Source organism: Epinephelus fuscoguttatus, linkage group LG21, assembly GCF_011397635.1.
Source record: "Epinephelus fuscoguttatus linkage group LG21, E.fuscoguttatus.final_Chr_v1".
NCBI classification, from domain to species: Eukaryota; Metazoa; Chordata; class Actinopteri; order Perciformes; family Serranidae; genus Epinephelus; species Epinephelus fuscoguttatus.
Window position 1 is genome coordinate 28,370,419 of NC_064772.1, and position 16,730 is coordinate 28,387,148.

A 16,730-nucleotide genomic window follows, 5' to 3' on the forward strand; every position below is an offset into this window, starting at 1 on the left:
GTGTGTGTGTGTGTGTGTGTTTGTTGTTTTTGTTTTTATTGTGTGAAGCACTTTGTGTTGCGTTCTTATTGTATGAAAACTGCTATATAAATAAAGTCTGATTGATTTGATTTGACAGGAGACACTACCTGAGCTTGTGAAACACACACACACACACACACACACACACACACACACACACACACACACACACACACACACAGTCAGGACTGAGCACTGTTAGTTTTTATAGCAGAATTTGGCTTAGCAGTGGGGATGGGGGCGCTCGTGCCAGCACGCGCATGCGCACTCGGTGGGAAACACGATTGAAAACGGGCAGCTATGCCGCGCGGTGCAGAAAACGGGCTGGACGCGTCCGCTTTGAACAACGGCCGGTGTACCGGAGGACTGACCCGGGGACTGCGGGACCGGGAGGCTGCTGACAGGCGCTAACAGCGACACTTTCCCCGGGGATAACCTCCAACTGAAACGGCGGCAAAGGCAGCGGCGCGAGCGGTCGACGAAACGGCTCCTTCTCCCCCTTGTTTCCCCTCTCTCCTCTCTCCTCTCTCCGCTCCTCTGCTTTCGGCACCGCAACAGAGACACCGAGACATCAGCAATGTTGCTGCTAAACGTGTAGGATTTACCTCCCCGGTGTCCGCTCCTTTGTACCGACTGTAAATAAAACTAACCAGTGACTAACGGCGACAGCAGCGGGTTCACTATGGTTCTACTGGTCCGCAATAGGAGATGTCTTAATAGCTGCTGTATGGGGACGTTATGCCTTCAGTTGGTGCTGTGGATTTTATGTGCCGTGAACGGAGAGGAGCAGCCGTTCAGCGTGGAGGTAAGAAACAGTGTATGTGTTGACATGACAGCATCTCAATGAAGGAACAAAGAAGAAGCTTTTATCGCCATTATATCATCTTATATTTAAAGACTAATGCATGTGAGGAGCAGGGTTGAGTTTAATGTTGAGGCAGTGTTGATGTTTCAGTAACAACAGGGTCTTTGTGAGGAGCCCAGCTGGGTTGTTCTTCATCCTGTCCCTTTATACACTTCTTTTTGTGCTGTTTAAGTTGTATCACAGCTTTATTTATTGCCCTATTTGGGCTTGTTCATGTTCTCAAAGTGGAGGCAGTGTCACTAAGCAAAACTAATGTCCTTATAATATAATTTAATTGACAAAAGCCACACGACTCAACTCTAACACTGTTATCCTCCCATATAAACTTTACATACTCAGTCATTTAAACTCACTGGGGCTCCCTGCTCAGATCTTTGTCTTCTTAAGAGTCCGTGACTTCATTTTAACACAGCACACAAGACCCTCCACTTTAAAGCATTCAGATAGAGCCATCGTAACAAAAGCAGCACATGCTCTGAGGCTTAATCCAGCTGAAACAGATCTTATGGGTTCACAGGCAGCAGTGTTGGCAGCCAGAGGAGATTCTGACTGGAAAAAGAGAGGTTTCTGTTCAACTGGAGCTCTTATTCTGATCTGATATCCCGACATAATGGATTGTTAAAAGCCTCCAGGCTACAAGTGTTACGCCAATAAACTTTAACACTCAATCAGCTTTTAAAAAGAATCAATGTTTATTCTTTTTTCTGTCTTTCTTTCATGAGCCTGCAGAACTAACACAAGCTTCCCTCCAGGGTTTTTATACCAAGGGCATGTCTGCCTATTTGTCTGTTTGGCGAATCACTTCTGTTTAGCCAAAGTTGAATGCATACGGCTATCATAAAGTGTAACCCCCGCGCTGTGTCTCACACTTGGCTGCACACACACACACACAGACACCACACAGGAACATCCTGGCATGTCCACTGACAGCCATTCAAGTCGTACATCCACATATCCACATGATTTGCAGGCTTGGCGTGCCACACTGTTCCCTTTGGAGGAACGGGGAGCAGATTTAGTCCAGATGCTACAGGTTATTCAGTTAAAACGTCCGAGCTCACATGACAGACGGAGGAGAGAAGTTAGAGAGAGGTACAAAGGTTTGTTCTTTTGTACCCAGTCGACAATGACCCTTGAAATATCCAACACAACCTCCACTCTTAGTCAATCACGTCAAAACCCACGCCATGCAATAGCACTTAGCCTTTTTCTTGCTTTCAAGACATAATCAACAACATAAACACGAGCGATCGGCGATGACGGCTGGTATTGTTATCGTCGCCATATTTCATAATGTATTTCAAGTTCCTTACTTGGCTCCACATTCTGCTCTCCCACGTCCTCTGCCTTGACTCGCATGTTATTATCCTCCCCCAGCCCTTGCGTCTTGCCCTTTCTTTTCCAAGCCTTCCTTTGTCATCATGTGAATGTGCTGTAGTCAAGGCACTCCGAAACTTTCCCATTTTTTGTGTCTGCCATTTGTACTCGAAATGAAAAGGCTCTGGCTTTTTTGTGCGCTTAGCCCTGTGTCTAAAAACAGGAAACACTAAACCTTTGTTTTTAGCAGAAACATCGTGCATATATAAGATTAAAAGTGTTATATAGAAGTTCTTGAATGTGTCAGGAGAGTGCAGTGAATAAATGTGGTTACAGTAGTTTCATATCTGTGTTTTCAGCTTCATAGAATGACAGTATGTGTTAGTATAACAGGCTAGTATAAAGTAGGCTTTTCACTGTAATACAAGCCATTTATAGCCCCTAATTTGACTGTCATCATCGTCTTGAGTATCCCAGAGGTGAGAGAATTAAGCATCAGCATCAATTTGCCCAAAGGTTTCTCATTGAGTGTGTACTGTGGAGTTCTCAGGTGTAAATGTGGCTGCAGCGAAGATCATAATGCACACTGAGTGGGCTAAGTAAGAGTAATTAAATCGGTGCAACAGAGTTCATATTGGATATATTATTCGACTGTAGTCTTGCTGTAAGTGCTTTGTAAACTGTGTTGCCAGGTCTGGCCTCAAAAGCCCAATCCAGCAGGATGACTGATGATGTCCCTCCATGTGTCTGTGATGTTTTAAACACTACTGAACTGGTTTTTATTGGAGCCATCCACTCGACTTGTTATGACTGCGTGTGTGCACACTTTCACCGCAGGTTCCAGAGGGTGATAATGAAGAGAGAGTATTTCCTCTCAATAACAGGTGCGGTTTGAGGTGGGAGGTCACCTAAAGCCCTCCCCTGTAATTGCCGGTCAGACTGCGGTCTCTTGGAAAACTTTTTGGACGGCAGCTTTAGTGCTGACTTCCTGGATTAGACTTCATGGCTGAGTTTACTGTGTTGCCAATTTTCTCCTTTCTTAGAGTTTTCCTTGGATTACATTTTACAGAAAGTACAGCCTGTCAGCGGGCGATAAAACACTAATGAATACTAACTCGTAACACCTCACTTCAGTCTAACACTACAGATCTGCCAGTCTGTGCTAGAATAATTCTGAAAGCTCCTCGGCTTTTGTTTATCCGATTGTCTTTTCCTCAAGAAGCAATTTTCTCTGCAAATTAGACAATGTCACGAACAATGGCAAAGCCACTAGTTAATTTCATTTATCTCCTTGTGAGTTTTATTTTCTCTTTCAATCCGTATTGATTTTATGTGAAAAAGTAACGCTATGCTTCCTCTGCAAGGCTACATGCAGGACTGTAGGTGGGCCACGCAGGCAGTCGAGCTATCTCGGGTTATTTTTATCATTAGCTTTTACATAACGCGGAGTAATTAAAAGGGAGATAATGGATTTTAATCTATTTTTCCTGTCTGTTTGACACTGTCTCATAGTTAGGATGAGATTTCACTTAATATTGCATAAGAGTCGTCTCCACTCAGCGCCACAAACACACAGCCACCCTGAACTGTGTTTAACCATCCTCACATTTTATCTAAAGCGGTGTGTCTGAACTCTTTCTGGTGCTTTAAGGCTTTCAGTTCAATGATCAACATCATATTCAGCAGGTTTAAAGGCCAAGTGCACTCTTTGCATTGGATAGCAGCTATCTTAAAGCTTTGAATTCACCCTGTGACCAGCATGTTCATTTTAAGAATTTGCAAACATCGCAGAGAAACTGGAATATATTCATCTTAAATGCTTTTGTTCCCATCTCTGTCAGAAAATAGTCTGGTTACATAAACTCCTCATTGTATCACTCACAGCTATTTCTGTGCTCTGTGGTCTACCTTCTTTTCATTCTGCGGGGATTTGTGATATTTTGACTCATGGATGATTTTTCTCACCACAGTAGCTTTCTCTAGGAACACAACAACAACAACAACAACGACAGCAACAGCAACAGCGTGGAAGTGCCAAAGCCTCATGAGCATCGCGTTGCCTTGGTTTAACTCAGTATTTCACAGAGAGGCATCAGGTGCAGCGCTCCGCTCTGAGTCACATTAAGTGTTTGAATCATGCCACTACGCTCACCAGAGACAAAGCGAAGTTGCTTAGTCAGAGATAATCTGCTGTACAACAAAGAGAGCACAAAGTTGCTCCGGTGTACTCCCATCTGTTAACACATCCTGTCTCAGATGGATGAATGAATTAATAAAAGCTGGTTTGGCTAGACTCTGCCGACTGACTGTCAGCTGTGATCATTAACTCCACCAAAGATGTTATCTGTTCCCTCTGTTTGTCTCTCTGTCACAGAGGTATCTCAGAAATCTAAGATCAGATTTCCATGAAATGTGGCCGACAGACCTCGTGTCAGAAACAAATTGATTAGATTTGGGTTGTGATCCAACATTTGTCAGTTATTGTTTTTTAGCCATAACTACAAAATGGATACAGACAGAGTTCTGATTATAAAATATAGACCATGCCAAAATCTAGGGATGCACCGATGATAATTACTGATAACCCTAACCCTAACCCTTACTGATAATTACCTGCTTCTCATGGCCAATAACCAGTATGATCACCGATAATTTCAGTTGCTTTTTCAAGTTTTTTTTTTTTCCTGGTGAGGTCAGCAGAGGTCTCAGTCAGCGGCATTTGGCAGGAAGTTCATCAAAACAAAGATGGAAGCACAGGAGAAAGAAATCAGAAATGCACTGTTGGCTTTAAAATCAAACGTTTGGACTTATTTTGGATTTTTGAACACAACAGGAAAGATGGACTTGGATAAGACACGTGATTTGCAAGCAGTGTCATATGAGAATACTCCAGGAATACTTTAACTATGAGGGCTCACCTCACGCACCATCTTTCGGAGATAGTGTGAGCTGCTGTTGGCCAAGCTAACGCTAAACCCGCTCAGCTGAAAAATCAACCAACACTTAGCTCGATATAACTACCATCCAACTCTGAAAGAGCTTAGAAAATAACACAGTCCATCACCTACTTCATGTGCAAACTTCTGCGTCTATATAGCCTTGTCAAAAATGAAGGCTTTGTCACACGCTAAAAACACTAGAACCCAGGTGTGTGACTCCACCCCGACGTTTTTTAACAACACAGTCGTACCCAAATTCTTAATCTGGCCTTGCAGAGGGCGTTAAATCTGCCCACAGTTGAGTTTGTCAGGTGTATGCAGCATTTCTGACAGGTTTTATGACGATGTTCGTCATGCTGTCTGCTTTGTGTCACATTTAGCTGCAATAAAAATGATTAAAGTCGATGAACAGGCTGAAAACTTTTATGAGGTAAAACTGATGTTGACAACATTTTCCTGCAGGGAAAATAGTTTGCAGTTGGAAAAAATGTAATAAATCGCGATTTATTGTTATCACAATACTCAGCATATCGCAATAATATCATATCATGACCTAAGTATCGTGATGATATCATACCATATTGACCAACCAACCAAACATAATTAGTTTATAAAAGTTTGTTTTACATGTGTGAAGAGTTTGGTCTGGTGTAATGTATAACACAACTATTATCTCCTATATCATGATATACTCTATATCAACATAGTAAACTCTTCTTATTAATATTATGTTAATGATTTCAGCCATATTGCCCAGCCCTACTGCCAAACTCTGAGCCACATGCCCTCACATCAGTACAGTAGCTGTTTTCAGCACTACGCTCACTCCAAGCCCAGTCCAGCCCGATGCAAACTACTTAGTGCTGTTGTCACTATGTGGAGAACGGTAGAGCTTCATTCCTGTCACAACTCATGTTACCAGTTGGCAGGCTCAGCCTCTGAGTGGCATCTGAATAATGGGAAGCAACTGGTGAGAATGTAAATGTGTGTGTGTCAACAGTTGTGGTTGTTCTCTCACTTCCACGGATTTTTGTTTTCACTCCTCGCTGTGTGTGCATGTGTTCATTTTTAACTGTGTGTGTGTGTGTGTGTGGCCTGTTTCCACCAAGCAGTCTGGTACAGTTTACTTCATTTTGGTAGCTTTTTTTCTGTTTACAGTGTGAAAAGTTGTGGATGGTACCAGTGGACCTGTTCCTTACCGTCCCCATTTTTGTGTGTGTGCTGTCAGACCTAGAGTTGTCTCCTTTGGTCTGATTTTGTCACAAAGTTGTATAACTGCCTAGAGTTGGTTCGTGTTCTTATGACAGCATTTACAAGCGGACCAGATCAAATGCCTTGTGTGAGAAAGCTGCTCTTGATTGGTCAGAATTTCCATGTGGGAAAAATCCAGGCAGTAAAGCAAACGTTGAAGAAGAGTACACTTGCAAGATAAATGTGACACTTTCTAATGTCACAATGGAGGGACAACTACGCAGGTTGATTTTAGCGCTGCTCATCGTGGACTATATTGCTGTCATTGTTCATTTTAGTCAAACCATACAGTTTGAAAACGAGGCGCGGCTCCAACTAGAAAACAATGTTTTGATGCATTGGATGTGCTGAATGTGCATATTAAGGCAGTACAGGAGGAGGTGCACATTAATAATCCTCCAGGACTGTAACATGCTCATGTTTAACCCAAACAATGTGTCATGTGACTGCAGTTGGTTCAGATCGAGGCTGGAACACGTTCTCACCACAAATGAACCGCACCAGTTTGTAACCGGACCGAGACCACCTCTTCAAGAAGGTCTCAGTGTGATTGTTTTGATGTGCACCTGAGTGTGATTGCTGTGTTCACACCTGCCCAAACGAACCGCACTTACTTGAATTCGATTGAACCAACTTGAATTCGATTGAACCAAACCAAACAGGGCAGGTGTGAAAGCACCCTAATAAACCACTCTGCTCTACAGAATTGTCTAAAATAGCCTCAAATTAAAAATGCGTCACTTCTGACATTTAGCGCTTTTGTGTGTCATCAGGCAGTGATAGTCTTTAGGCTTTTATTTGCATTAAATAGTTAGTTTCTCCTTTGTTTTCATAACAGTTTTCATCCTCATCTTTAACAAAATACATATTGAAATCGTAGCTGTTTCTGCACAGCCATATTTCCCTCCTACATACAGTACACTCTGTATGTATGGGCTTACCTTCTGTGTCTGAGTGCACACAGGGGCGCTTATGAGTGTATTTATACTTGTGTGCTTCGCCCTCGTTTCACTGAGCAATCACACAGATCGCAAGTACACAAACACTCAGCAGCATTCTTGACGTCATTTGGCTTTGGTAAGAGAGCAGATTTCGGAGCCACTGGGGTGTCTGTGTCAGTCTGTTCACCCAATCCTAGAGCATACACAACACCTGCACTGACCTAAATGATTCATAATCACACACACACAGACGCAGACACACACACACTCGACTGATTTTCCTCAGCAGCAACTTGTTATTGTTGTGTGTTGTTCCCAGTCTTTCTCCCTGTGTTGCAACACTCAGTCTTTCTCTCTCTCTGAGATGTATCTTTGGTCACAGCTTACTGAGCTGTTAAATCTTTAATGTGACTGACAACTGCAACATTAGAAGATGCCAATGGGGCATCACATGTAAGGCTGTCAATTAAGCTGTTGACAGAAACGCTTGGGGAAATGTGTGTGTGGGGGTATTTTTTTTTTTTTTTACACTGCACAATTTTGTGAGTCATGGCAACTGTTGCAATCTGTTTCTGTGTGCAGTGATGTAATCTTATACCAGCATGTTTGCATATGTGATTGCAACAGTAATCAATCAGCTGTGTGGACGTTTGGTCGTTTAGGAGTGAGATCTCTCCGCAGAGTGAGTTTATAAGATATCAGCTGGTGTCAGATGTCATAATCCAGGGATGTCTTTTTCTCATTTCCAACATCTTAAGTCATCAAAATGCTTTGGAAAACCCCCAAAAGATTACCCACTAGAAAAGACACTGTTCTGATCAGTATGTATGATCAGACTGTGACATTTTAGGGTGACATTTTTGTGACATTTTGTCCTAATGGGGCCATGGAGATGGTGAACACGGTGTGCATTAAGTATTTTTCAAGTGTGTGTATGTGTGTGTAAGCACCCGGGGCTAAATATGAAGCAGTGCCCTGTTCAACCTCTGCAGTAATCACATTGCATCGGGGTCATGAGGTGCAGATGATAGTTTCGCTATCATTAAAAGTCATGCGGAGTCTTTTGCAAATGCAAATTTTACAGTACGAATACAAGTGCAGCAGTGAAATTATGTGTGTATGTGTGTGGGTTTGTGGTTACTGGTGTGGGCAGGAAGGCTGTGGTTGCCTTGACGACCCTGGCACACTTGCCAGTGGTTCTGCGTGTAACCGATGAATAATTCAGGGTGGTCAGAGGCGGCAGGCTTTCCCAGGAGGCCGGGATCATGTTCCCACGAGTCACCTGTTCCCAGAGCTCTGGTCACTCCCAGCTGCTCTGTCCTGACTCTGTGACTGAACAGATAGATCCACCTTTACACCATCAGCCAATCAGACAGATCAATGCCTAGCTGCACGGCACACTCACTTGACTTTGTAACATAATATCTCTACTTATAGAGAGAGGTGATGTCATTTTGAGAAAAAGTAATATAAACATTTTGGGGGAGTGATATTTGTGATGCATGTGATAGTTGAGGCATGATTCCTCCTCATTGTTTGTTTTTATCCACTGTAACCCCCGAACATGGATCTGTTTCTCACACAAAAAACATACAGGAACATTTTTATAAACCCCAGTGAATATCAGGGCTGGAATGACTCCAAAATGTAATTTCAACTTTCTTAACTTTTTAATAATTGGTAGACCTGATATTTGTGGCTTAATAAAGGACTTGGGGCAAGGTCTTCCACTGCTGATTTTCTGTCCTAGCAGGGAGCTAATTGTATTCACTCAGCATCCCTGAGTGTAAATCATTCACTGATGAGATGAGTAGACTGAAAACCAGGAGGGCTCTGAGGCAAGTGCTGACAGGAGCTCGGCCATAGCGGAGGAACTTATTGACATTTTGCAGCCTACAGGCAGTTCTAAGGCAGGGTTTCTGTCCTGCCAGCACTTTAGCTGTCACACAAAGTGACACACCTATGTCACCTTAAGTTTGTGAAATTGCATCGAGTGGCGTATGGCTCATAATTTGAGCGCCATGTCTGCTAAATTAATGTGAAACGTTATCCTAGAGTATGGAGGTACCATTCTCTGTTTTGACAGATGGATCTTCTGAATATGAAAGGTGTGTGTATATAGAGACAAGATATAAAATAGCATGCACTTATTGGTTGTCTGATTATACTAGGGCTAGGTTCAACCAATAGTCATCATTTAGGGCCATTAGTCGACTAGTTGCCAGCATGTTTATTAAATGATATATTTTGGTGGTTTGAGTTAAAGGTGTGACAAAGAATAGTCTCAGTAACATTGTTAACACTGTGCTACATTACAGAGAAATACAAAACCGTACTAATGAACCTTCATTAATATAGGCCTATATTTTATCTACAAGTGCACGTCACACACTGAGCGAGCCGCCTGTTAATGACGCTGTGGGCTAATGGGCATGTAGCTACTTCCATGTTTCAGATGATACGTCATGTTTGTATTCGACCAATGAAGATGAGTTTACATATCACCTTGGGTTCGTCCTTCACCTTCTCAAAATGATCCCACACTCTGGATTTGTTTGCAGTGCGTTACCTCTGTGTTTGACTGACTTTTAGATAAGAGACTGAAACAGTTAAACCATAAACTAGATTTATGATGGGGTTTCTAATGTTGCTGATGCATACTGCACTTATGTATAAACTCTTATAAACATGCAGGAACAGTATGTGTACTCAAGGTGAGTCCTACTGTTATATATACAAGGTACAGTTTATGTTCTCTGTCTCATTCTGCCTATAAACCTTCTCTGAGTAGCACAGACTTGTAAACACACTCCACTCTCTGAGCAGTTCACTGAAGGTCTGTGACAAACCTGCTCTGATCACAAGCATAATTCTGAGATTTTATAGAACAGTTTGAGCCTAATTACCTCCAATATTGCAGTGTGTATCACAGGACTGTGGAAAAACCTGTGAAATAATGTGTGATTCACGGTACTGTCACAAAAACTGACGTATGGACTAAGTGAATTAAAGGACTTGCAGGCATGCTGGTTCCCAAAGTCCAATTAATGGTGGCTTTTTGCAAATAAGGATTTGAGTTAGAGACCAAAGAAAAGCCTGGTACTAACAAATTAAAGCACTGGTCATTTTATAAACTTTAATCACTTGATACCTCTCTTGACATTACTTTTTTTATACTGTATATGACTTCTCATTAAATTTTTCACCATTTTTAAAGGGGACCTATTATGCTTGCTTTCAGGTTTACACCGTGGACTGTATGAAAAAGTGGACAGAGCCTCTGTGTGGACTCTAGGGGTGGGCAATATGACACTAAAATAATATCACGATATTTAAGGGTATTTTTGTGATAACAGTATTCTTGAGGATATGACAAATTAGTAAATTAAAATATGTTACTAATTTAAGAACATAGAATTGCAACAAAATAGGTGATATAGTTTTACAGTTTTTTGTCGAGCCGTGAGCATCATGTAGTTTTACATTACTAAAGGTTTATGACAAAATCACTTGTCGACATCGACTCCTGTGAGAGGAGAGGAAGAGACACTGTGCTGCTGCCAGAGGAGCCGCTGAATGAGTTTCCTCTGAGCTGTAACTCACTAATAGTGTCTGAGAAGTGCCTAGGCCTAACGACGCCACAGTTTATTCAATAGTACAGAAGCTGCTCCTCTTTTGGAACCACGGCAAAGTCAGTTATAATTTTGGCTTCTAGCAATGCTTGTTATGTTAGCATGACATCAATAAGTCAACAAGTCGAAATATTGCAACTATCACAATATGATTTTTTTCATATAATATGAAAAATTACACCGGAATTATCGTAAACAAGATGATATGGCAAACCCCTAGTGGACACCCGTTTTCAGCCAAAGATGGAGCTGTGCAAGTTGTGACTCACAGACTATGGCGACACCTTACAGACAACCTGTCACTCAATTTGCCCCGTCCTTAAACTTTGGGCCTTAATAAAATGTAAATGGTGTGAGTTATAAACCCCCTCCCCCCAATTTGTGTGTAATTACCAGACTGTAAACATGTTTATTTTTGCTGTAAAGTCAGGCATTTCAACATAGAGGTCTATGGGGATTTATTGTTTTGGAGATAGCCTCAAGTGGATATTTGATGAGCTGCAGTTTTTGTGATTCGAAATTAACAACATTAGCAATGTTTCCCTGACGTTAGCATGTCCACATGTAGTAGTACAGGCTACGTAATGTAAACACTTGCAGTTGTTTGACTGAAATAGAAACCATATAAAGAAATCCATCATGAGCTGACGTTAGTTTTTCTCTAAAATAGAGAAAAATGTTGAGTGTTCAGAACGGTGTGAAGCCTGAGCTTTGTCCTCACTGAGTATACTTTTGAATGCGTTTACCTCATTATTTGAAACGTTGGCCACGTTGGATAGAACCTTCCCAAACTGTACCATTATATACATAACAGAAATTAAGGAAAAGCATAATGGCTCCCCTTTAAAGTCACGTTAATGTCAAAGGTCAAACTGAAGCTGAGCTGCCACATCCACAACCCACCATAAACAATTAATGACCATGTGATCTCTGGCACGAGTCGCATGCTGTGCCTGTAACCTGAGGGGGCCAAGCTCCCGTCCCGTCAGCTGATCAGTCACAAACGTCAACATCAGCAGCCACCGCGCGCCGTCAGCACGTTGCCATGCCAACCGGGCTTCCTGAGGCACGTCTCATCCATAATAGATTGATTCCATCGTCTCGCAGGTTGGCCTTATGATTGCACCCATAGGCTAATTGGCCCACCTTCTGCTCGTCAGGTAGCAGGCCAAGCCAGGTGGTTGAAAGGTGGTCCGAGGACATGAATGCTCCGCGTTCAGCTCAGTTCAGTGCTTGTGTGAGGCATGTGGATGAGGACAAGGCCTCTGAGTCACTCTCTTTCCTGATGCGTGGCGTCTGCGTGTTGGTAGCATAGGGAGTTTACCTGGAATGACTTTTCTAAGTCTGATTGTGTGTTTAGACTCTCTGTTTGAGACTATTCTGTACCCCAATGGTCTTATATAGCTGGATAATAGCCTCCGAGAACCAGCTTAGTGCATTTTCATAGATATGGCTGTATAAATGCACTGAAGTGTTCTTTCAGGATAGCTACAAGGGCCAAGATTTTAAACCACAAGCTGTTTTTTTCTCAGTGTGACAAAGGTGAAAATGAAATGCACTGTGTGAAGGAGTGTGTAGAGAAGTGAGGTGAGGTCGGGCTCCTCTCCCATCAGAAGCATGAGAGAAATCTACATCAAAGAGGAGTGAAATCAAGTGTGGAGAACCCAAAAATAGGCACTGAAGCATTTAAGTCACTTTAGCCTTCATCTGGGCATGCTGGTGGACTCCTTATCTTTCCACTTCAAGAGTGCCTTGATTTCTGGAGAAGTTTAACCTCATTATAGCACGCCACTCTTTCCGGAAGGCTCGCTATTTTTCTAACGGCATAATTATTCGATTACACATGAGAGACTTATTTTTGTTTCATGACGTTTTCACACTTGGCTGGTTTGATTCAGTTGCCTCATGATGTGGGTGAGAATCGGGGTGAATGGATCAAACAAACACACCAAAAATGATTTCTGGTTTGTTAAACCTCAAACATTTTTATCTGATATCAAGATAGCTACATGTATTTGCACTCGTAAACTACATGCCATCCACTTTCTAGCTGCCCTTTCTTTGTTCTTTTTGAGAGATTCAAATCTTCTCTTATCTAACTCTTGGCATGAATAAACATATTTCCCAAAATGTAGAGCTATTTCTTTAAAACTCCTTTTTGACAGAGGTGGGACCAAGTCATTGTTCTGCAAGTAACAGTAACAGTAATTCTCAAGTCTTTGCACTCAAGTCCCAAATCAAGATGGACAAGTCCCAAGTCCTAAACTTTGAGTCATGAGTCCTAAACATGTCCTAAAATGCTCTTTAACAAATGTAATGTAATGGAAGTTGTTCCGTCTCTGTTTGTAGTTTTTGACATCATTTCTTTCTTGACCACCTGTTCTTTTTCTACACAAATGAAATTATCTTTGGTACCATTTTTTCCAACAGCCGCTCAGTAATGTAACATAAGTTGTTCATAATTCTCTCCTGTAACTTGATTGGATGCTTTTGGATTGGTTCAGAGTGGATCTGGGGAACTAAATGTCCTCTGCTGTCCAAGAATTTCTTTCTTTGAGCTGCAGGAAAAGAGATCCCACTGGTTGACAGTTGAGTTCCCAATCAGCCAGTGTGCAGTGTTTATAATTCTTAGGTTTGGTTTAAGACAGTTTGTCAATTCCAGATGGGCAAGAACTTTGGCAGCACTAGATAGAGTCTGGTTACCACTCTAAATCATTATTATTACAGCCAACAAGCGCTCTAAACTGCAGCTCTATTGAACCGTACTGAGTGTTCTTACAAGCTCCCTCGTTATCCATTTGGATGAGGAGGAATTTCTGTCTTACTGAATAAGGAGGACTGTTGAGCTGGAGCTTCCTGCTCTCAGGAATCCTTACATCAGTAGAACACTGGGAACCATGCATAATGAAGAGAGACAGTGAATCAATGATGAAGAGAAGAGGGAGGGTAAATACAGAAAACAGACAGAGATAAGGACAGATAGGAGAGTAGAACGTAGGACAAAGGCGAAGAGCTTAGTAATGATTCAGCAGCATTTTAAGGATCTCTTCTTTTTCTAGGATTCTAAGAAGTTGGGTCACCATCCTGGAAATAGTGAAACACTTAGCAGTCAGTTAATTGTTGTATTGTAGGCAGCGGTAAATATCTGCTGTGTTGTTCTTTTAGCTGTGTCCCTAAATGTTCGACAGGACCCGAAAACAAATTAATTCAATGTCCCTCTATTTTTTGCCTCTTCCCAAAGAACTTATGAAATACTAATAAAGTTTGAGTCAAGACATAATCTATAAGCTTCGGCATGATGATGGAATCAAAGATCAAAGACGTGGATTCAATCTTTGAAAGTGTATGCAGTATTAATAGATTTGAGCCTTGAGCTTACGCTCGTCTTTGAAACTTGAGGGTGTGTAGTTTGATTATGAAAGTGCAACTGTGGCAACGTTTGTGTCAGTTTGACCATGAAAGTTTAAGGCTTTCTATGTGACCGATGAACTGAGGCAAGACAAGTTTGTAAGGAAATGAAAAAGTTAAAGTTAAAAGCTTCGGGCTTTGAAGAGAACCGAGCAGCGTTGCAGAGAGGTAGAATATTTGACTAAACAAGAGTAGTTGCTCAAAGTTAGGTCTACAGCAGCTGTCTGAACTGAAACTGCAACTTATCCAAAGTGACAGAGACTTTGTCAAGTCTTTTTTTGGTGATTAAACTTTTAATTGCTTTTTCAAATGTCTCAGGACTATCCTGCTTCCCGTGACAAGGGCTAGCTTCACCCAAGAACACACTTGTGAAGTCAAGTTAGCCTCCATTGGTAAAATGCCCAATATGCATAATCCTGGATGGTCAGTGAAGTCTGTTTCCAGTATATTTGACATTTGACAATAGCTGAACAGGAGTCATGTACAATTTCACATTTATAAAGCATGTCGACCATTGTGCCCCCTTCTTTGCTGCATCTCCAACAGCTATCATACTCCCTAAGTCTTAACCTTGACATTTCCAATGGAGTCCATTTTGTATATCTTACGAAAATGCACATACAGCTGTTTGTGTGAGATCTAAAGAATTAGCGCCCCACAAATGGCATCGTCACATCACGCAGTTAATGTAATGTTATGTAGGTTCGATTTTGGCAGGTACAGTTAGAAAGGCTAGGTTTAAGCAAGTAAAGTTATGTAGGTTAGGTTTGGAAAGAAGAAATGTGGTTAGACATCGTCATGTTATGCACTTTATGAAAAGTCACGTAGATTAGATTTAAGCAAGTTAAGTTATGAAGGTTAGGTTTAGGAAAAGAAACATGGTGACAACATCCCTTAAAACAATTCAAAGTTCACTTGGTTTCACAGGACGTGAACACTGGCTTTCTGGGGAAAAGTCACAATCTGCTTCTTTATGTGGATTTTTACTTTTCAGAGTGCTGCAGGGCTGACGTTTTCTTGTTGGCCGATGTCGAAGTTAGCATTGCCCTTGTTCAAAAGCCAATGGGATACAATGGCAAACATGTTTATGATACTTACATGTTTGGTTCAGTGAAATAATCTTCACAAATAAACACAACTTTTATGGTTTTTAAAGTGTAAATGTAATCTCCAAAGGTAAAAGCTAATGTTAGGCTATAAACGGACTACACCACAGTCCCATGACTTCAGTGTCGCCACCACAACAAGGCCCTGAAGCCATGTTCAGCATGATGACGTTCTATAGTCTCATTTAACCACTTGTTAGCAGCCGCCTTTTTAAGACACCTAAAGGCTTTGACAGTCACAAGTGAGGTCTGAAGTCTTCACAGACCTTATTTCAGGCATCTAACAAAAAACCCATTTAAAAAAAAAAACTTTTGACTTCAAGACAAGGTAACTGGGAGTGCTAAAATGCTGACTCATTTCCTGGTTAGGGTCTCATTCCTGCACCACTATACTACTTCCACCTTTGCTCGCATCAGCGCATTGGTCACGCGATCATAGCTTTCCAGATACACAAATTACTTACTCGAGATTACGAAGGTTATATGAATTCTGGTGCGTTACTTTTTGTAGGTATACCTATGAACGGTGCATGAGCACAGCCTGAATGATGTCGTAGTGATGTCTTCTGGGTTATCTCTGCTTGGAGGCAACAAATTAATAATAGAAAGCCAGCGTTGCAAACTAGAGGTGAGAGGCGTAACAGAAATATGCCATTGGTTACGAAATGTGGTATATGGCATTTTTGGAACCTGATATATACCAGAGACTAAAAGTTAGACTAAAGAAGTACCCTAACTTTATTGTAGTGCAGCACTAAAACATTGAAACACTCCTTTGAGCATGTAATCATGTAACGTCGAAGTTTGTGAAACACTCATTTGTAATTCTGTGTCAGTCTGTGTTTTTCTGCTGCGTTCATTTATAGTGCTGTCTCACAGTTTCCCTGTATAAAAAGAACCAGTGTGACAGCTACACCCTCCATATCCTGCCTGTGTCTCTCCATCTCATCCTCTGAACAACCCCCCCAACCCCCAACCTCACTCACCTCCATGCAGACACACACAGAGTCCAATATCCTGTCAATGTGTGAGTGACAGACATATCTAACAGCAGCCTCGGCTTTCTCTTTTCCCGTCGCCTCTTTTCTAATACATCTCTGTATCTGATAATGGCTGCATTGTCTGAGAGCCCAAACACATCACACCGCCTCACTTAATACATACTGCCAACACCCTCCTGAAAAAAAAACACAACTCACTGTCTTGTTTTCGTCGCAGCTTCTCATTTAAATAATAGCCGTGTAGCTCAC

The 16,730-nt window shown here is 41.7% G+C and overlaps 1 protein-coding gene across 2 annotated transcripts in view; it reads left to right on the forward strand.

Moving 5' to 3' along the window:
• The first annotated feature begins 289 nt into the window (after window positions 1-289).
• The window catches only part of LOC125882205 (matrix metalloproteinase-16-like), a 95,404-nt gene continuing 78,963 nt past the window's right edge, over window positions 290-16,730 (forward strand). For both annotated transcript variants that reach the window (XM_049565938.1, XM_049565940.1), the window contains exon 1: window positions 290-826. In XM_049565938.1, coding sequence (XP_049421895.1) covers window positions 704-826 — 123 coding nt within the window. In that variant the 5' untranslated portion in view covers window positions 290-703. The remainder of the gene's footprint in view (window positions 827-16,730) is intronic.